Here is a 15,454-nt window from a genome sequence, read left to right as displayed (position 1 = left end):
GGAACCAGGCAGAGGGCCTTCTCGGTGGTGGCGCCGCCCTGTGGAACTCCGTCCCAGCAGATGTCAAGGAAATAAACAACTACCTGACTTTTAGACGACATCTGAAGGCAGCCCTGTTTAGGGAAGTTTTTAGTGTTTGGTGTTTTATCGTGTTTTAATATTCTGTTGGAAGCCGCCCGGAGTGGCTGGGTTTCCCCAGCCAAATGGGCAGGGCATAAATAAATAATTATTATTATAGTGGTACCTCGGGTTAAGTACTTAATTCGTTCTGGAGGTCCGTTCTTAACCTGAAACTGTTCTTAACCTGAAGCACCACTTTAGCTAATGGGGCCTCCTGCTGCCGCCGCGCCGCCATAGCACGATTTCTGTTCTCATCCTGAAGCAAAGTTCTTAACCTGAAGCACTATTTCTGAGATGCTCCTTCAGATCTACTGGACCTTTGAGACCATTTAGGGCTTTCAAGGTCAGCACCAACACTTTGAATTGTGCTCGGAAACATCCTGGGAGCCAATGTAGGTCTTTCAGGACCTGTGTTATGTGGTCTCGGTGGCTGCTCCCAGTTCCCAGTCTAGCTGCTGTGTGTGTCTGTCTGTGTGTGTGTGTGTGTAAAAACACACATATTTGAGGGCCTAACAGGGAAGAGAAAACTCACTTAGTGGGAGAAACCACCTCGAAGCAGAATCGGCGTTCGTGTTCCGGGCAAGGCTTGACGGTGCACAGGCGCAGGTCCTCCACAACCACCGTCAGGACATCCTGGGCTCGGGAAGGAAAAGGGCAGGATTTGGCCCTGGCACAAACAGCCCTCTGCCTCTTCAGATGCCACCATCATTCTTCCCATCCATGCCCTGCTCTCATCCCCGATATTAACCCATCTGAACTCTCCTCCACCCGACGGATAGAATTCATCTTACACCCACACCCTAGTGGATTAGCAGATAAGTCTGCCAAACCTGTTTAGGCTCCTAATCCTTTTCTTTCTTTCTTTCTTTCTTTCTTTCTTTCTTTCTTTCTCTCTCTCTCTCTCTCTCTCTCTCTCTCTCTCTCTCTCTCTCATCAGGCTCCTAATTCTTCATTCAACAAAGCAAGGTGAAGGGGTGGGGGACGGGCCAATTCTTTCGGTAGTTTGGGTGCAATTGAGATTTGCAGAAAGCAGGGTTGGAAAGCCTGAAAGAACTGATTTTTCATCTCAGGACTGCGCTGCCAATTCCAAGAAGCCTTTAATCTTAATGATTTGGATCGCCAGCGTTCCAGGGCTTGTCAAACGACCCTTCTTGAAAAGGAATCTCATAAACTGAAAGTACCCAGCAACGCTGAAAGTATTCAAAGGGCAGAGCTCAAATGACCGTTTTTTCCTTATGTACGGCATACATTTTATTTCTTATACAAACGTCGAGGCACGGGGCCAGTAAACGGCCACATTTAAGACTACACAGAACCCCTATTCTCAACAATAACGGAACTCACAGATGGATAATGCTTTTATTTCTAGAAATATTTGCAAAGGGAATCTTTGTATGAGTTACCATATTTTTTGCTCTATAAGACTCACCTTTTCCCTCCTAAAAAGTAAGGGGGAACGTGTGTGCGTCTTATGGAGCGAATGCAGGCTGCGCAGCTATCCCAGAAGCCAGAACAGCAAGAGAGATCGCTGCTTTCACTGCGCAGCGATCCCTCTTGCTGTTCTGGCTTCTGAGATTCAGAATTTTTTTTTCTTGTTTTCCTCCTCCAAAAACTAGGTGCGTCTTGTGGTCTGGTGCGTCTTATAGAGCGAAGAATGTGATAATAATGTACGATCCCTTTGGAACTGTGCTGTTGCCTTTGTACATTTGTCCTTCCAGGCTGTGGCGCTTTATATTTTAAATTCTTTTCTTTTCTTACTTTTTGTTTCGAACAAATCAATAAAATTAAAAGAAAAAGAAAAAGAAGAGGGGTTTGCATGGGGACAGAGGGAGGAAAATCCATATTCCCAGACTATCCCTGGGGCTTTGACTTCTCTATCTCTTTCATGTTTAGACTGATACTCTAGTGTCTAATAAACTTTTTAAGCCATCCAAGTGGCAGGGAGTTCCGTAGCTTAACTACTCACTGTGCAAATATTTTATTTTATTTGTCCTAAATGTTCCAACATCCAGCTTTATGGAGTGTCCCTGAATTCTTGTGTTTGACAGAGGAAGAAAGGCTTTTCTCTGTTCAGGGAAGTTTTTAATGTATGATATTTTAGTGTTTTTTGGTTTCTATGGAAGCTGCCCAGAGTAGCTGGGGAAACCCAGCCAGATGGGTGGGGTACAAATAATAAATTATTATTATTATTATTATTATTATTATATTCACCTCTTGCCAACTTCAATTCTGCTGCCTCTTAATCTGCCTTTTCTCTAAACTAAAAAGTCCAAAATGCTGCAAGCTTTTCTTCCTAGGGGAGTTGCGCTCTCCAGTGGCGTAGCGTGGGCTGTCAGCACCCGGGGCAAGGCAAGTAATTTGCGCCCCCTAACCCGTGGATTTGCGCCCCCTAACCCTAACCCCCAGATGTTGCGCCCGGTGCGGCCAGCCCCCCCTGCACCCCCCACGCTACGCCACTGGCGCTCTCCCCCTCACCCGTGATCTTTTCGGCGGCCCTTTACTGAATCTCTTCCCCCGTCTACGATATCTTTTTGGAGCCAAGGCAACCACTTTGCATACCAAAGAGCTCCAACAGCTCATCGGCCTTAATTTCAACAAATTAGCAATAATAATAATATTTTTTAATTTATACCCTGCCCTTCCCGGTTCAAAAACCAGGCTCAGGGCGGCTAACAACAAATTTTAAACACTTAATTATAGAAGCAGAATAAAATACAGTATAAAAACGTGAATAACAATAAAATTCAAAAATCACTTTAGGGGAAATAACCATTAGATAATCCCCAGGGCTAGCTGGCTGAATTGGTGCTACTTGGGCCAGCGAGGAGACCAGGGGAAAATTAGGAAAATAGGAAAAAAAGAGGCGGGTGGAATCTTGCAAACCTTACGCCCTTTGCTTACACCAAAGTTTTTGCCCCTTCCTCCCACCGCCCCCCCCAAAATTCACACGCATCTCAACGGCTCACAAATAAATCCATTTTCTATTCCTCACCTTGGCCTTCTTCTGATACACCAGCTGGTTGCTCTGGATGGAAAACCAGCGCCTGCAATTAAAAAAATATACATAATGAAATGCATGGAAGGGAAAGCGTGAACAGAAGGCAGATCTATAGATGTTCTGGACTAGGGCTTCAAGAAAGGGTTTCCCTCCCTCTTTGACAGAACTTAAACCAGGGGTCAGCAAACTTACCGCGACTCAGGCCGGTGTCTCCAGCGCCGATTGCGCAGCGGGCTGGAGGGCGGGGGAGCACATGCCCATGCCCATGCGCACATGCTATTTCCGGCACATTTCCAGGTCGGAGGAGCACCGGAAATACAGTGGTACCTCGGGTTAAGTACTTAATTCGTTCCGGAGGTCCGTTCTTAATTTGAAACTGTTCTTAACCTGAAGCACCACTTTAGCTAATGGGGCCTCCTGCCGCCGCCGCGCGGTTTCTGTTCTCATCCTGAAGCAAAGTTCTTAACCCGAGGTACTATTTCTGGGTTAGCAGAGTCTGTAACCATATGTAATCTGCAGCGTATGTAACACAAGGTACCACTGTAGCTTGCGCGCATGTGCACGGGCCTCATCTGACCCGGATGTGCACCGAAAATAATGCTTACGCATGTGCAAATAATGCTTGCATGTGCCGCAAGCTATTTTCGGTGCTCCTCTGAGTGGGCAGCGGCACAGCGCTGGTAAGAGCGGGTGGCGAGGGTTTCCGCGGGCCGGATAAACGAGTCCCTTATCCGGCCCGCGGGCCTTAGTTTGCAGACCCCTGAAAACACACCAACAACTGGGAAACACTGGCCTGCAGTCGCCTCTGACTCTACAATTCTATGATCTAGAGCAGAAAGACACCAGGTGACCTGTGTGGCCGTTCAACCTGCTGACCAGGTGCTGTTAAAGGGGGAGGGGTGTAATCCAACTTTGTCCTACTCAGAGTAGACCCACTGAAATCGATAGACCTAACTTGCCCATTCACCGCAAAGGGCCTGCTCTTGAGTGCAACTAGTATTTGCAAGTGCAACAAAGAACAGCTTTCGGGAGAGGAATGTGCTCTTCAAAGCATTTAATACCCTGCTATTCTGCAAACCAACCAGTGGCCTGACTCTGCACAAGGCCTCTTCCTGTATTCATAGAATCAAGAGAGTTGCAAGGGGCCACAAGGCTCGACTAGTCCAAGGTTACCAGATTTTTTTCAATGAATCCGGGGACACTTTTCAACTTCAATGGATTTTGTATGGGGACTGATTTGTAAATCTGGGGTCTGTCCCCAGGAAACGGGGATATCTGGTAACCTTAGTCTAGTCCAACCCCCTGCAATGCGACGTGGGTCTCGAACCCATAACCCTGAGATGAAGTGTCTCACACTCTACTGACTGAGCTGCCTAGCTGATGCTATATTCCTCCTGAGCAATTGGCAACCTGTGCTTTTCTTTCCAGAGCCTAAAAGCACAGGTAAGTCCTGACCCTTACAAATACTTTCGGAATAATGAGAGGCTGCAAAAACTGCTCTGGGTATCAGAAGGAGGGGGGAGATTATACGCCCCGGGCACTAGCCAATAGGTGCTGATCCTGCACTCAGATAACGTGTATCGATTGCACCACACACAGTCACGTTGCTGGGGGGGCCAGTTATGGCTTGGAGGGCTGTGAAGATCTGCAAATCCAGTTTGGCCACAGGCCACTGGGTTAGCGGGGGATGAGAGGGATGGCGGCGGAACGTGTGTAACAGGAGCAGTTGGCAACTCAGGTTGCCTCCCGCTCATGAAATTTGGTATTGCAATGTTGTTTTTCTTTGATGCATCTTCTCTTTTTATGTCTTTCTTTTTGTTTGTTGTTTCGTTATGTGACATTCGTTATAACTGTGGAAAATCTAATAAAAAAAATTTAAATAAAAAAAAGTGAAATTGCAGTTAGGATTTTTGTAACTGGCTTTGGGTGTTTTAAACGGCGGTCGTTTTTTAACCTGTTTTAGAATGCTTTCGACTGTAATAATAATAATAATAATAAGAATAAGAATAAGAATAATAATAATAATAATAATAATAATAATAATAATAATAATAATAATTTATTATTTATACCCCGCCCATCTGGCTGGGTTTCCCCAGCCACTCTGGGCGGCTTCCAACAAAACACTAAAATACAATAACCTATTGAACATTAAAATCTTCCCTAAACAGGGCTACCTTCAGATGTCTTCTAAAATTTGGTAGTTGTTCTTCTCTTTGACATCTGGTGGGAGGGCGCTCCACAGGGCGGGTGCCACCACCAAGAAGGCCCTCACTTCCCGCAGGGAGGGAACCGCCAGAAGGCCCTCGGAGCTGGACCTCAGTGTCCGGGCAGAACGATGGGGGTGGAGACGCTCCTTCAGGTCTCCTGGGCCTTTGAGGCCGTTTAGGGCTTTCAAGGTCAGCACCAACACTTTGAATTGTGCTCATAAACGTACTGTAAACTGTGTTACCTCTGTGCCGCCCCAAACTCTTGTGCAGTAGGAGTTGGAGATAACCTCAATAAGCAGTGCCCTCAAACCTCATCCGTCCTGCTAAGAGACAGTGGCAAACAGGAGCCTTGCTCACCTGCTCCAGGTCTTGAAGGCGTTGCTGGCCCTTTTGTAGAGGTAGCCTTCCATCACCACCCCTCCGGGCTCCGTACGGACCTCGGGAACGACGTCTTCCTGGGACAGGTCCTGGGAAAGAACGGGAGGGGGGCAGACCCACCTAATTAAAGAAAAGATGCCCAAAGGCAAAGCCCAGCCACATGCTCCGAAAGTCAACGCGAGTGTCAACCTATTGCTACGATTCTATTCTTCTGATTTTGCCTAAGCCCCGCCCCTCACTCCTAGACTCCTCCCACCCAATCAGCAAGCCCCGCCCCATGCTGTTCCGCCCAGTGCATAAGCTCCACCCCTTCACCCGCAAGCTCCGCCCACACCCCAAGTCTGAGGCGCTCCCCTGCCAAGCCCAGCCGAGTGCGTTTCAGAATCCCGCCCCATGCTCCAAGACTCCTCCCACCTGTCCCAAGCCCCGCCCCTTAGAACTCCAAGTGCAAGCTCCGCCTCCCAAAGGCTCCTCCCCTAACTGGGCGGCTTCCGTAAGGCAAAACTGAGGCACACACACACAGAGTGCTCAAACCTTTTGCTTGATCACGGTGTGCCTCTGCTCCATGTCTCGCTTCTCTCGGGCCGACTCCAGAACCAACTGATCGAGCTGGAGGAAGAGAGGGAGGGGAGATGAGGCCGGACGCCTGGGTCCCTTTCTCACACAAAAGTTTGCCTGGCATTCCCACCCCCCTTCCAGCACACCGGACTGGGGAGGAAGGCCCATTCCAGCCAAAACAACAGATATGGGGTCACTCTGCATGTCGCTTCCGCCAGGAAGATGGTGGAGCGAGATTTGAACTCGGAATAACCATAACTGGGGGGGGAACAGATTTGAAAGGAGTTTAAGGGAGGAGCGTGGAAGGGTGAAAGGATGATGGGAGTCAATAATAATAATAATAATAATAATAATAATAATAATAATAAATTTTATTTATATCCCGCCCTCCCCAGCCAAAGCCGGGCTCAGAGCGGCTAACAACAGTAAAATGATAAAACATTCTAAAATCATTTCATTATAAATGATTATAAATGACCGCCGGTTCGCTGATCTCCACATGTACTACAACTCCCATCAGCCTGAGTCAGCTCAGCCGATTGCCCTGGATGATGGGAGTTGCAGTCCAACGGCAACCCAAGGTCGAAGAACGCTGGCTCAGAGCAAACTTCGCCCTCCATATGTTTGGACTGCGCTGGAGCATGGGACTTGTAGTCCAACATCGGGAGGCTACCAAATCGGCCAAGGCTGTAACAGCCTTCCAGAGGGCTTCCCGCCCTAGGGGAGCAACACCGAAAATAATCCACACGGCGCCTGCAGGAGTCACTTGCCACGAACCCTTACAGCTGCACCGCCGGCCATGTCAGGGTCTTAGTCCTCATTATGGGCTTGGAGAACCCAGAATCAGAAACCCCCAATTCCAGCATTTTCCTCCCAACATCCAAATCGTTTCCACCCGCCTCCAAGCTTTCCCTCTCGCCGGTCTTGCGATCACAGGCACTCTGCAAAGAATCTCCTATCAGCCGAGGTGCCTACCTCGAAAAGTCAGAAGCGGAGCTCAGAGGTTGCCGCATTTCGGCAGCCGGCATGGAATCTGAATTCCTGCATCCTGTTTTGATCCGATTCTTCTTTGCTGACAGGGCTGGTTCTCCAGCCTCCCACCGCCCAAGCCAGCTTCCTCCCTCTCCCTCTCTAGCAGTTGCCAGGAGGCAAGCAGGAGAAAATCATAGCGAGAAGCCAGCTGAATCCATCTAGCCCAGCAAGCAGGATTCGAACTCAAGCGCGATTCCCCTGTCCTGCCGTTTCCAGCAAACCCCACCCATAAGCTTTTCCTGCTTCTGACAGTGGCGACAGAGCATAGGAACTGCGGCTGGTAAACATCAATAGCTCTCGCTCCTCTGTGAGTTTATCCAGTCCTCTTTTACAGCCACCCAGTGGCAGGGAGTTCCACAGTCTAACTGGGTATCTGTCCTACATCTTCCAACGCTCAGCTTTGTCGGTTTGTCTTTGAGTTCCAGTGTTATGACAGAGGAAGGAGAACGTTATCTCTTTCCTGCCTGCCCATCTCCTCGCCGCTTCCTTCGAACCCAGCACCCTCCCTGGACTCCTCCGGGTGCTCACCTGAGCTGCCAAGTCCTTCCGATACTGCTCCAGCCGCTTTGCCGTCTGGAACCCCTGCTCCAGGTAGAACGACTGAGCCTCCATGAACGTCAACATCTGGAAAAACAGGAAGCAGCTGCTGAAGTTACGAGTGTTCGCACCCGGCTCTTGGGCTGAAAAGAGCAACGTACTATACGGTCGGTTAAAATGAGACATCCCCGACGGCAGGCTTATAATCTTGAACAAAGAAAAGCACAGCACGCAAGGAAAGGGGAATAGGGAGGGAAGAGGAGGAGAGCAAACTCGGGCACAGATTCCTAAACAGTTTTTTGGCATAATCAGCAGGCGTAGAAAACGGTTCGCGGTAGGAGCTGGTCTGCTGGCAAAGTACCAAACTTTCAGAAGACATCTGAAGGCAGTCCTGTTTAGGGAAGCTTTTAATGTTTAATAGGTTATTGTATTTTAGTGTTTTGTTGGAAGCCGCCCAGAGTGGCTGGGGAAACCCAGCCAGATGGGCAGGGTATAAATAAATTATTATTATTATTATTATTATTATTATTATTATTATTAGCAGCTATGATTTTAAAAGAAAAAGGTTCGGGGGTCTGGGGTTGCCTAGAAGCTACCGGTTTTTTTTACTAGGAAAGCCTAGGCAAGTGGGAGATGGCTATAGGTGGTTATCGCAGGGCAGGGGGAACTCTGCGTGTGCTCAGAGGTACCCTCATTTCTGCATGTGCTTCAGACCTAAGCCTGAAAACAGGCTGAGGTTGAATTGAGGGTGGGCGACCCAGTTTTTCCAATACACATTCCAGCGCGCCACACAGTACAGGTACACAGCCAGAGAACCAGGATTTAACCCCCTGGTCCATAGCTGGCCGGGGCTGATGGGATTTGTAGTCCAAAATTTCTGGCTGGCCAACACCGAACCACAAACTGTCGGCTACTCACAAACTTCAGGATCTCAAACTTCTTCTTCGACTGGATCACGTTGATCTGAAAGACAGAGAAGAATTCTTCCAATTTTTCTTCTTTTTGCAATTTTTCTTCTTATTTTTTCTTTTCCTTTTCCCCTTTTCTCTTTTTTGTTCTTTTTTTATATATGTGTGTGCTTATCTGAAAAAATATGTATGTATTTTGCTTGTATTTTGTAATAATTATGTTAAATAAAATTTTGTTTTTTATTTTTATTTGTAAAAAAGAAAGACAGAGAAGCCCGTTCCGTCGCTTGGGTCCTTCGTACTTTGCTCCCAGCGCCAAGCATGGCGTTCGCCCAGAGACCCTCCCCCAACTTTCATTTTATCCTTTTAAAAAATTTCTCACGCACGAAGAAATAAAGAAAATATTAAGAATATCATATAGTAAAAGGCCAGAGGCATTCCTTTTAGGAATTTTAAATGACGATATTCCCAAAGACAAAACTAAATTTTTCTTATATGCAACGTCTGCAGCAAGAATCCTGGTGGAAAGGGAATCGGTTACCCACTAGGGCAGAGTGGCTATGTAAGCTCTCTGAATACTTAGAATTAGCCAAATTGACAGACGTAACAGGACAAAAACCAAAAAGTGAAGTAAAAAAAGAATGGGAGTGCCTAAATGAATACCTCAAAAGTCAAGGTTTGAGGGCAGAAATCTGGCTGAGTCTGGAATAACCTTGTGAAGTGAAAGGATATGAAAGAAGGATTTATATCTAGATGTTAGGACAGAGATGATAAGGAAAACAGGAAGACACAATGAGAGATAAAGGAGGTGCTGTGGGGTTGGTGGAAGTCAACGTCTTGTTGTTGTTTTAGTGTTTATAATATATATAATGTCTATAATATAATATAATATAATATAATATAATATAATATAATAATAACATAATGTCTGTGGTTATTCCTGTGTGCAATTTGGTATTTGTGTTTTCTCTTTCTTCTTTTCTTGCTGTATCAATAAAATAATAAATAAATAAATACCAAAAGGAGGGCCACGCCCCTTTGCCACGCCCACTTTGCCCTGGCCCCGCCCCAAAACACCACCCCCAACGAGGTTGACCCCAAGGGAACGCCCTCCTTGCATTGGGAAAGGCCCTCCAAGACCCAGGCGAAATCAGACAGGAGGGGGAATCCGCTGGGTCCTGCTGCTCTCCCCCAGAGCCGAGGAAAGCACCGTAGCTGTCAATTTACAGATTTGAAAATAAGGGACCAGAAGCCTCGAAAATAAGGGATCAGCAGCCAAAATAAGGAATTTTCTGGGCACAGGTATGTTCAGCTTCTGAGCCCCTCTGAGCCAAAGGCAGAAAGCCCAGCCAGAAGCCAAACGAAGCCTCAAGCTGTGGTTCCCACAGCGCAGCAACCCGGCAAAGGGGATGCAGCAAGGAAAACCACCGTCACCTCTCCGCTGGGAAGCGCTGAGCAAAGGCGAGTCCCCAGGCAACGCGGCCGATTTGATTGGCACAAGGCATGCAAGCTCCACCCCCCAGTCGTTCTCAGACTCCTTATTGGGTGAGCAACGCAGCCAAGCAACACAGTTGGAGCCTCCCTCCTCCCTGGCCGGCAAGGAGGGAGGGAGAGGAGCTGCTTCCTTTGAAACCCGGGAAATTTAAGGGACATCATCAATAAGGGACAGCAGCGGGACACGGCGCTGGGATCAGGGACTGTCCCGCCAAATAAGGGACGGTTGACAGCTATGGAAAGGACCCAGGAGTCCGAGCTGCCCGCCCGCGGCCCACCTGCAGCACGTAGTCGAGGGCTCGGGCGCGGAAGGTGGTTCGGGCGGCTTTCAGGGCGACCACGGCCTCCTCGGCCTCGTGGTGGCGTCGCCGCGGTACTTCGGCGTTGTGGTGCAGGGCACTGGCCAGGCTTTCGCTGCCGCGTTCGAATTCCTTCCGGGTCTCCTTGAACTGCTTCATGTCCCTGAAACACACGTTTCTGTCATATCGCAAAACGGCAAGGAGACATATTGGATCAGAAAAAACCTCCGCCCTCTCTGGAGACGTGAGGGGGTTGGGATGGATGAGCTTTGGAGGGCCCACCCTCCCAGCTCTTCAATTCCACAAGGTCGGATTACATCGGCGGTTAGACCCCTCTACTTTTGTAGCTACCCAGAGCGGCTGTGGTAACCCAGTTGGATGGGTGGGGTACAAATAAAATCAAATAAAATAAAATAAAATAAAATAAAATAAAATAAAATAAAATAAAATAAAATAAAATACATTATTATTATTATTATTATTATTATTATTATTATTATTATTATTATTATTAATATAAGCAACGTAGCAGAGCCCCACACTCCTCTTTCGCACCGTACATAATAAATGTATGCCAATCTACCAAAAATGTTTACTAAAATCTATGGGACGATTAGCTGAAAGGTTTCAGCTCTCAGGAACTCCTGGAATAATAATAATAATAATAATAATAATAATAATAATAATAATAATAATAATAATAAATTTTATTTATACCCCACCCTCTCCGGCCAGAGCTGGGCTCAGGGTGGTTAACACCAGTATAATTTCGCGCTGGCAGCTGCCCAAACCACAACTGCCCACAAAATCTAAAGCTTTACATCAGGGGTCAGCAAATATTTTCAGCAGAGGGCCAGTCCACTGTCCCTCAGACCTTGTGGGGGGCCGGACTGTATTTTGAAAAAATAAATAAAAATGAACGAATTCCTATGCCCCACAAATAACCCAGAGATGCATTTTAAATAAAAGGACACATTCTACTCATGGAAAAACACACTGATTCCCGGACCGGCTGTGGGCCGGATTGAGAAGGTGATTGGGCCGGATCCGGCCCGTGGGCCTTAGTTTGCCTACCCATGCTTTACAGGGAATCAGACAGAGGGCCTTCTCGGTGGTGGCACCTGCCCTGTGGAACTCCCTCCCACCAGATGCCAAAGAGAACAACAACTATCAGATTTTTATTAGACACCTGAAGGCAGCCCTGTTTAGGGAAGCTTTTAATGTTTGATGCATTGCAGTATTTTAATATTTCGTTGGAAGCCGCCCCGGGTGGCTGGGGTATAAATAAATTATTATTATTATTATTATTATTATTATTATTATTATGGCTTGCAATTTTCTCTTTCATAGTGAAGGGCTCCGGAAAGTGTTAGCTGGGTATTTGCAGCAACAGCAGCTGCGAAAAGGGAACCTTACAGGCTCGAGGTATACAAGTGATCTGTGGAACTCACCGCCACAGGAAATGGGAGCAGCTATTGGATCCACCCTCGAGGACCAAACACAGCACGGGACATACAAGAAAGGTTCGACACCCTCCCCCTTTGAAACACAAAACTGCCCCCCACCTGGTCGACCTGTAGCTGCCTTCCTTCTGGTACCCCCCCCCACACAAAAAACCGACCCTTCGGAGCGGGCGCCCCAATCACAATACATACTCTTTCACCAGACTCTGCAGCTGATGTTTGAGGGACTGTTGTGTCGTATCTAGAAGCTCCTATGACAAAGAAAGGCAGGAAGATAAAAGGGCCGCAGTTCACCTCCAAGTAGAGCTGCTGCCAGTCCGTGTAGGGACTATTGAGCTATCAGATCAGCATAAGGCAGCTTCCTCTGCTGGGTTAGGACCAGAGCTTACGGATCTCTGCCTCCTTTGCGCACGGAAAAGTCCCGGGTCCAAGCCCTGCTATGGCCAGCTAGGTTGGGAATCTCCCTTGACCGAGAGCTGCTGCCAGCCAGTGCACGCAATATAGGGCTAGATGGACCGATGGTCTCGACTCCTTCCTAGGTTCTCAACCTCTCCCCACCCATATTTGGAGGGTGACAGAGCGGCTGAGCACCTTTGGGAAAGAGGAAGGCGCAGGGGGAGGGCGACGGAAAGACGGGTGACGCCGCTCACCTCGTGGCCGTCAATCATCTTCTTCAAGCTCTCGGAAAACTTCTCAAGGCACTCCTGGAAAACAAGGGGAACCGCAGGGTTGGAAGGGAGGGCCCTCCAGAGGTCATCCAGCCCTACCCCGTCTGCGACAAGGGAGCAAATCAAGCAAGGAAGAGAGGCGTTTGGGAGAGGGCAAAGGGTTTGGGATCTCCCGGTATCCCTGCTTACGATCTGGGGATCAGAGCAGAGACAGAAGGCACGTTGCAGGCTGGAATCTGCAACGCCTTCTCTGCTAGCCCCATTTTTTTTAAAAAAAAACAAGTTTCTAGATCTCATTGTTTCCCCCGTAATTTTTTTTCAGAGCTCGTTGTGGGCTGCAGAAATATCCAGGCAGGCTCCAAATTTAGAGACTGACCTGAACGCCGCCCCCCCCCCCTCGGCACCCCCAGGCTTAAGCATTCCCCGTTTCGCCCGCCACAAACAGCCCTTGGTTTGCTCAGAGGGAAGTGGTGGGCGCTGCTGTTTGACTTGAAACCACCACATCGAATGCAAAAGCCCTTTTGGTCTGGCTACTCATGACAAAGTGGCGGGAAAGCGATGTGCGGTCACCTAAACACCCCCCCAACACACATGCGGCAAAAACATGCAGCGGCGGTGCGCGTCAGTATAGCTTCCTGCCCATGCCATACATTCAACGCTCACAAGTGGTGTTGGGGGATGAGTGTTCAGACCCCTGGGCTCTCACTTGTGGGGTGCCTCAGGGTTCTGTCCTCTCCCCCATGCTTTTTTAACATCTGAATGCATCCGCTGGGAGAGATCATCAGGGGTTTGGGCTGGGTGTCCATCAATATGCGGATGATACCCAGCTCTACCTCTCTTTCAAATCAGAACCAGTGAAGGCGGTGAAGGTCCTGTGTGTCTGGAGGCGGCTGGAGGATGGATGGCGGCTAACAAATTGAGGTTGAATCCTGACAAGACTGAAGTACTGTTTTGGGGGAACAGGGAGCGGGCGGGTGTGGAGGATTCCCTGGTCCTGAATGGGGTAACTGTGCCCCTGAAGGACGAGGTGCGCAGCCTGGGAGTCATTTTGGACTCACAGCTGTCCATGGAGGCGCAGGTCAGTTCTGTATCCAGGGCGGCTGTCTACCAGCTACATCTGGTACGCAGGATGAGACCCTACCTGCCTGCAGACTGTCTCACCAGAGTGGTGCAAACTCTGGTTATCTCCCACTTGGACTACTGTAATGCGCTCTACGTGGGGCTACCTTTGAAGGTGACGCGGAAACTGCAATTAATCCAGAATGCGGCAGCTAGACTGGGGACTGGGAGCGGCCGCCAAGACCACATAACACCGGTCTGCATTGGCTCCCAGTACGTTTCCGAGCACAATTCAAAGTGTTGGTGCTGACCTTTAAAGCCCGAAACGGCCTCGGTCCTGTATACCTGAAGGAGCGTCTCTACCCCCATCGTTCTGCCCGGACACTGAGGTCCAGCTCCGAGGGCCTTTTGGCGGTTCCCTCACTGCGAGAAGCCAAGTTACAGGGAACCAGGCAGAGGGCCTTCTTGGTGGTGGCGCCCTCCCTGTGGAACGCCCTCCCATCACATGTCAAGGAAATAAGCAGCTATCTTCTCCTTAAAAGACATCTGAAGGCAGCCCTGTGTAGGGAAGTTTTTAATATTTAATGCTGTATTGTTTGTAACACTTGACTGGAAGCCACCCCGAGTGGCTGGGGAAACTCAGCCAGATGGGCGGGGTATAAATAATCTATTATTATTATTATTATTATTATTATTATTATTATTATTATTATTATTACAACTTTACCCCTCTGAAAAAGGAACCCCAGGAACTGTAGTCTGCTGCGGGTGCTGGGAGTTATAGTTTGGCGAAGGGGAGAACTACAGTTCCCGGTTGCTCTCGGGGGGGGGGAGTCATGCGCTTTAAGTATTTTTCGCTCTATAGGACGCACTTTTCCCCTCCAAAAATTAAGGGGAAATGTGTGTGCGTCCTATGGAGCGAATGCAGGCTCCTTGGCTTCAGCGATAGCAAGGCGAAGCCTCCGTAGCGCAGAGGGAGCGCTCCCTCCGTGCTCCTTGGCTTCGTGTTGCTTTCGCTGAAGCCTGGAGAGCGAGAGGGGTCAGTGCGCACCGACCCCTCTCGCTCTCCAGGCTTCAGCGAAAGCAACGCGAAGCCTTCGGAGCGCAGCGCGAGTTCCCACTGCGTTCCGCAGGCTTCAGGTTCCTTTTGCTGAAGACTCTCCTGGCTCCAAAGCCTGCGGAGCGCAGCGGGAACTCGCGCTGCGCTCCGAAGGCTTCAGGGATCTTTGAGGCTGGCGGTGGGGCAAAGCAGCGCTTCCCCCCACCGCCAGCCCCAAAGAGCAGGTCGAAAAGAACCCGAAGGTCGAAAGGAACGCCCGCCGCGCTCCGGAGGCTTCGGGTTGCCTTCACTGAAGCCTGGAGAGCGAGAGGGGTCAGTGTGCACCTTGAACGCAGAGAACGCATCTGGTTTGGGGGGGGGGACAAGAAAAAAAAATCTCCCCCTCTCTGCACAGCGCCCCTTCAGCGAAGTGGCAGGAGAAATGGAAGGGGCTCCACAAAAAATCATACATCCACTGTTTCATTCAGAATATTTTTTTTCTTGTTCTCCCCCTCTAAAACAAGGTGCCTCCTACGGTCAGGTGCGTCCTATAAAGCGAAAAATACGGTAGATGGCAACAAAACAGTTTCCATCTCTTTTTACTTCAGCGCCGATTTTAAAGTTTTAGGCGGACATTTTTAAAAAATTGTTTTGAAAGACTTTTACTGATAGTTCTAATTTCAGGTAGGTA

General features: G+C 48.8%; 1 protein-coding gene across 1 annotated transcript in view; it reads right to left on the bottom strand.

The window, feature by feature from the left end:
• Positions 1–15,454, bottom strand: part of ACAP1 (ArfGAP with coiled-coil, ankyrin repeat and PH domains 1) — a 46,110-nt gene that overhangs the window by 18,588 nt on the left and 12,068 nt on the right. Inside the window, exons 4-12 of the mRNA XM_083472586.1 lie at positions 12,648–12,701; positions 12,190–12,248; positions 10,514–10,697; positions 8,752–8,796; positions 7,825–7,920; positions 6,241–6,315; positions 5,686–5,795; positions 3,113–3,164; positions 653–753 (exon numbers count right to left, since the gene is read on the bottom strand). Coding sequence (XP_083328712.1) covers positions 653–753; positions 3,113–3,164; positions 5,686–5,795; positions 6,241–6,315; positions 7,825–7,920; positions 8,752–8,796; positions 10,514–10,697; positions 12,190–12,248; positions 12,648–12,701 — 776 coding nt within the window. The remainder of the gene's footprint in view (positions 1–652; positions 754–3,112; positions 3,165–5,685; positions 5,796–6,240; positions 6,316–7,824; positions 7,921–8,751; positions 8,797–10,513; positions 10,698–12,189; positions 12,249–12,647; positions 12,702–15,454) is intronic.

This window comes from Podarcis liolepis (genome assembly GCF_965112155.1).
Source record: "Podarcis liolepis genome assembly, chromosome: 13".
Classification (NCBI taxonomy): domain Eukaryota; kingdom Metazoa; phylum Chordata; class Lepidosauria; order Squamata; family Lacertidae; genus Podarcis; species Podarcis liolepis.
This window is presented reverse-complemented; position numbering and strand designations above follow the sequence as displayed.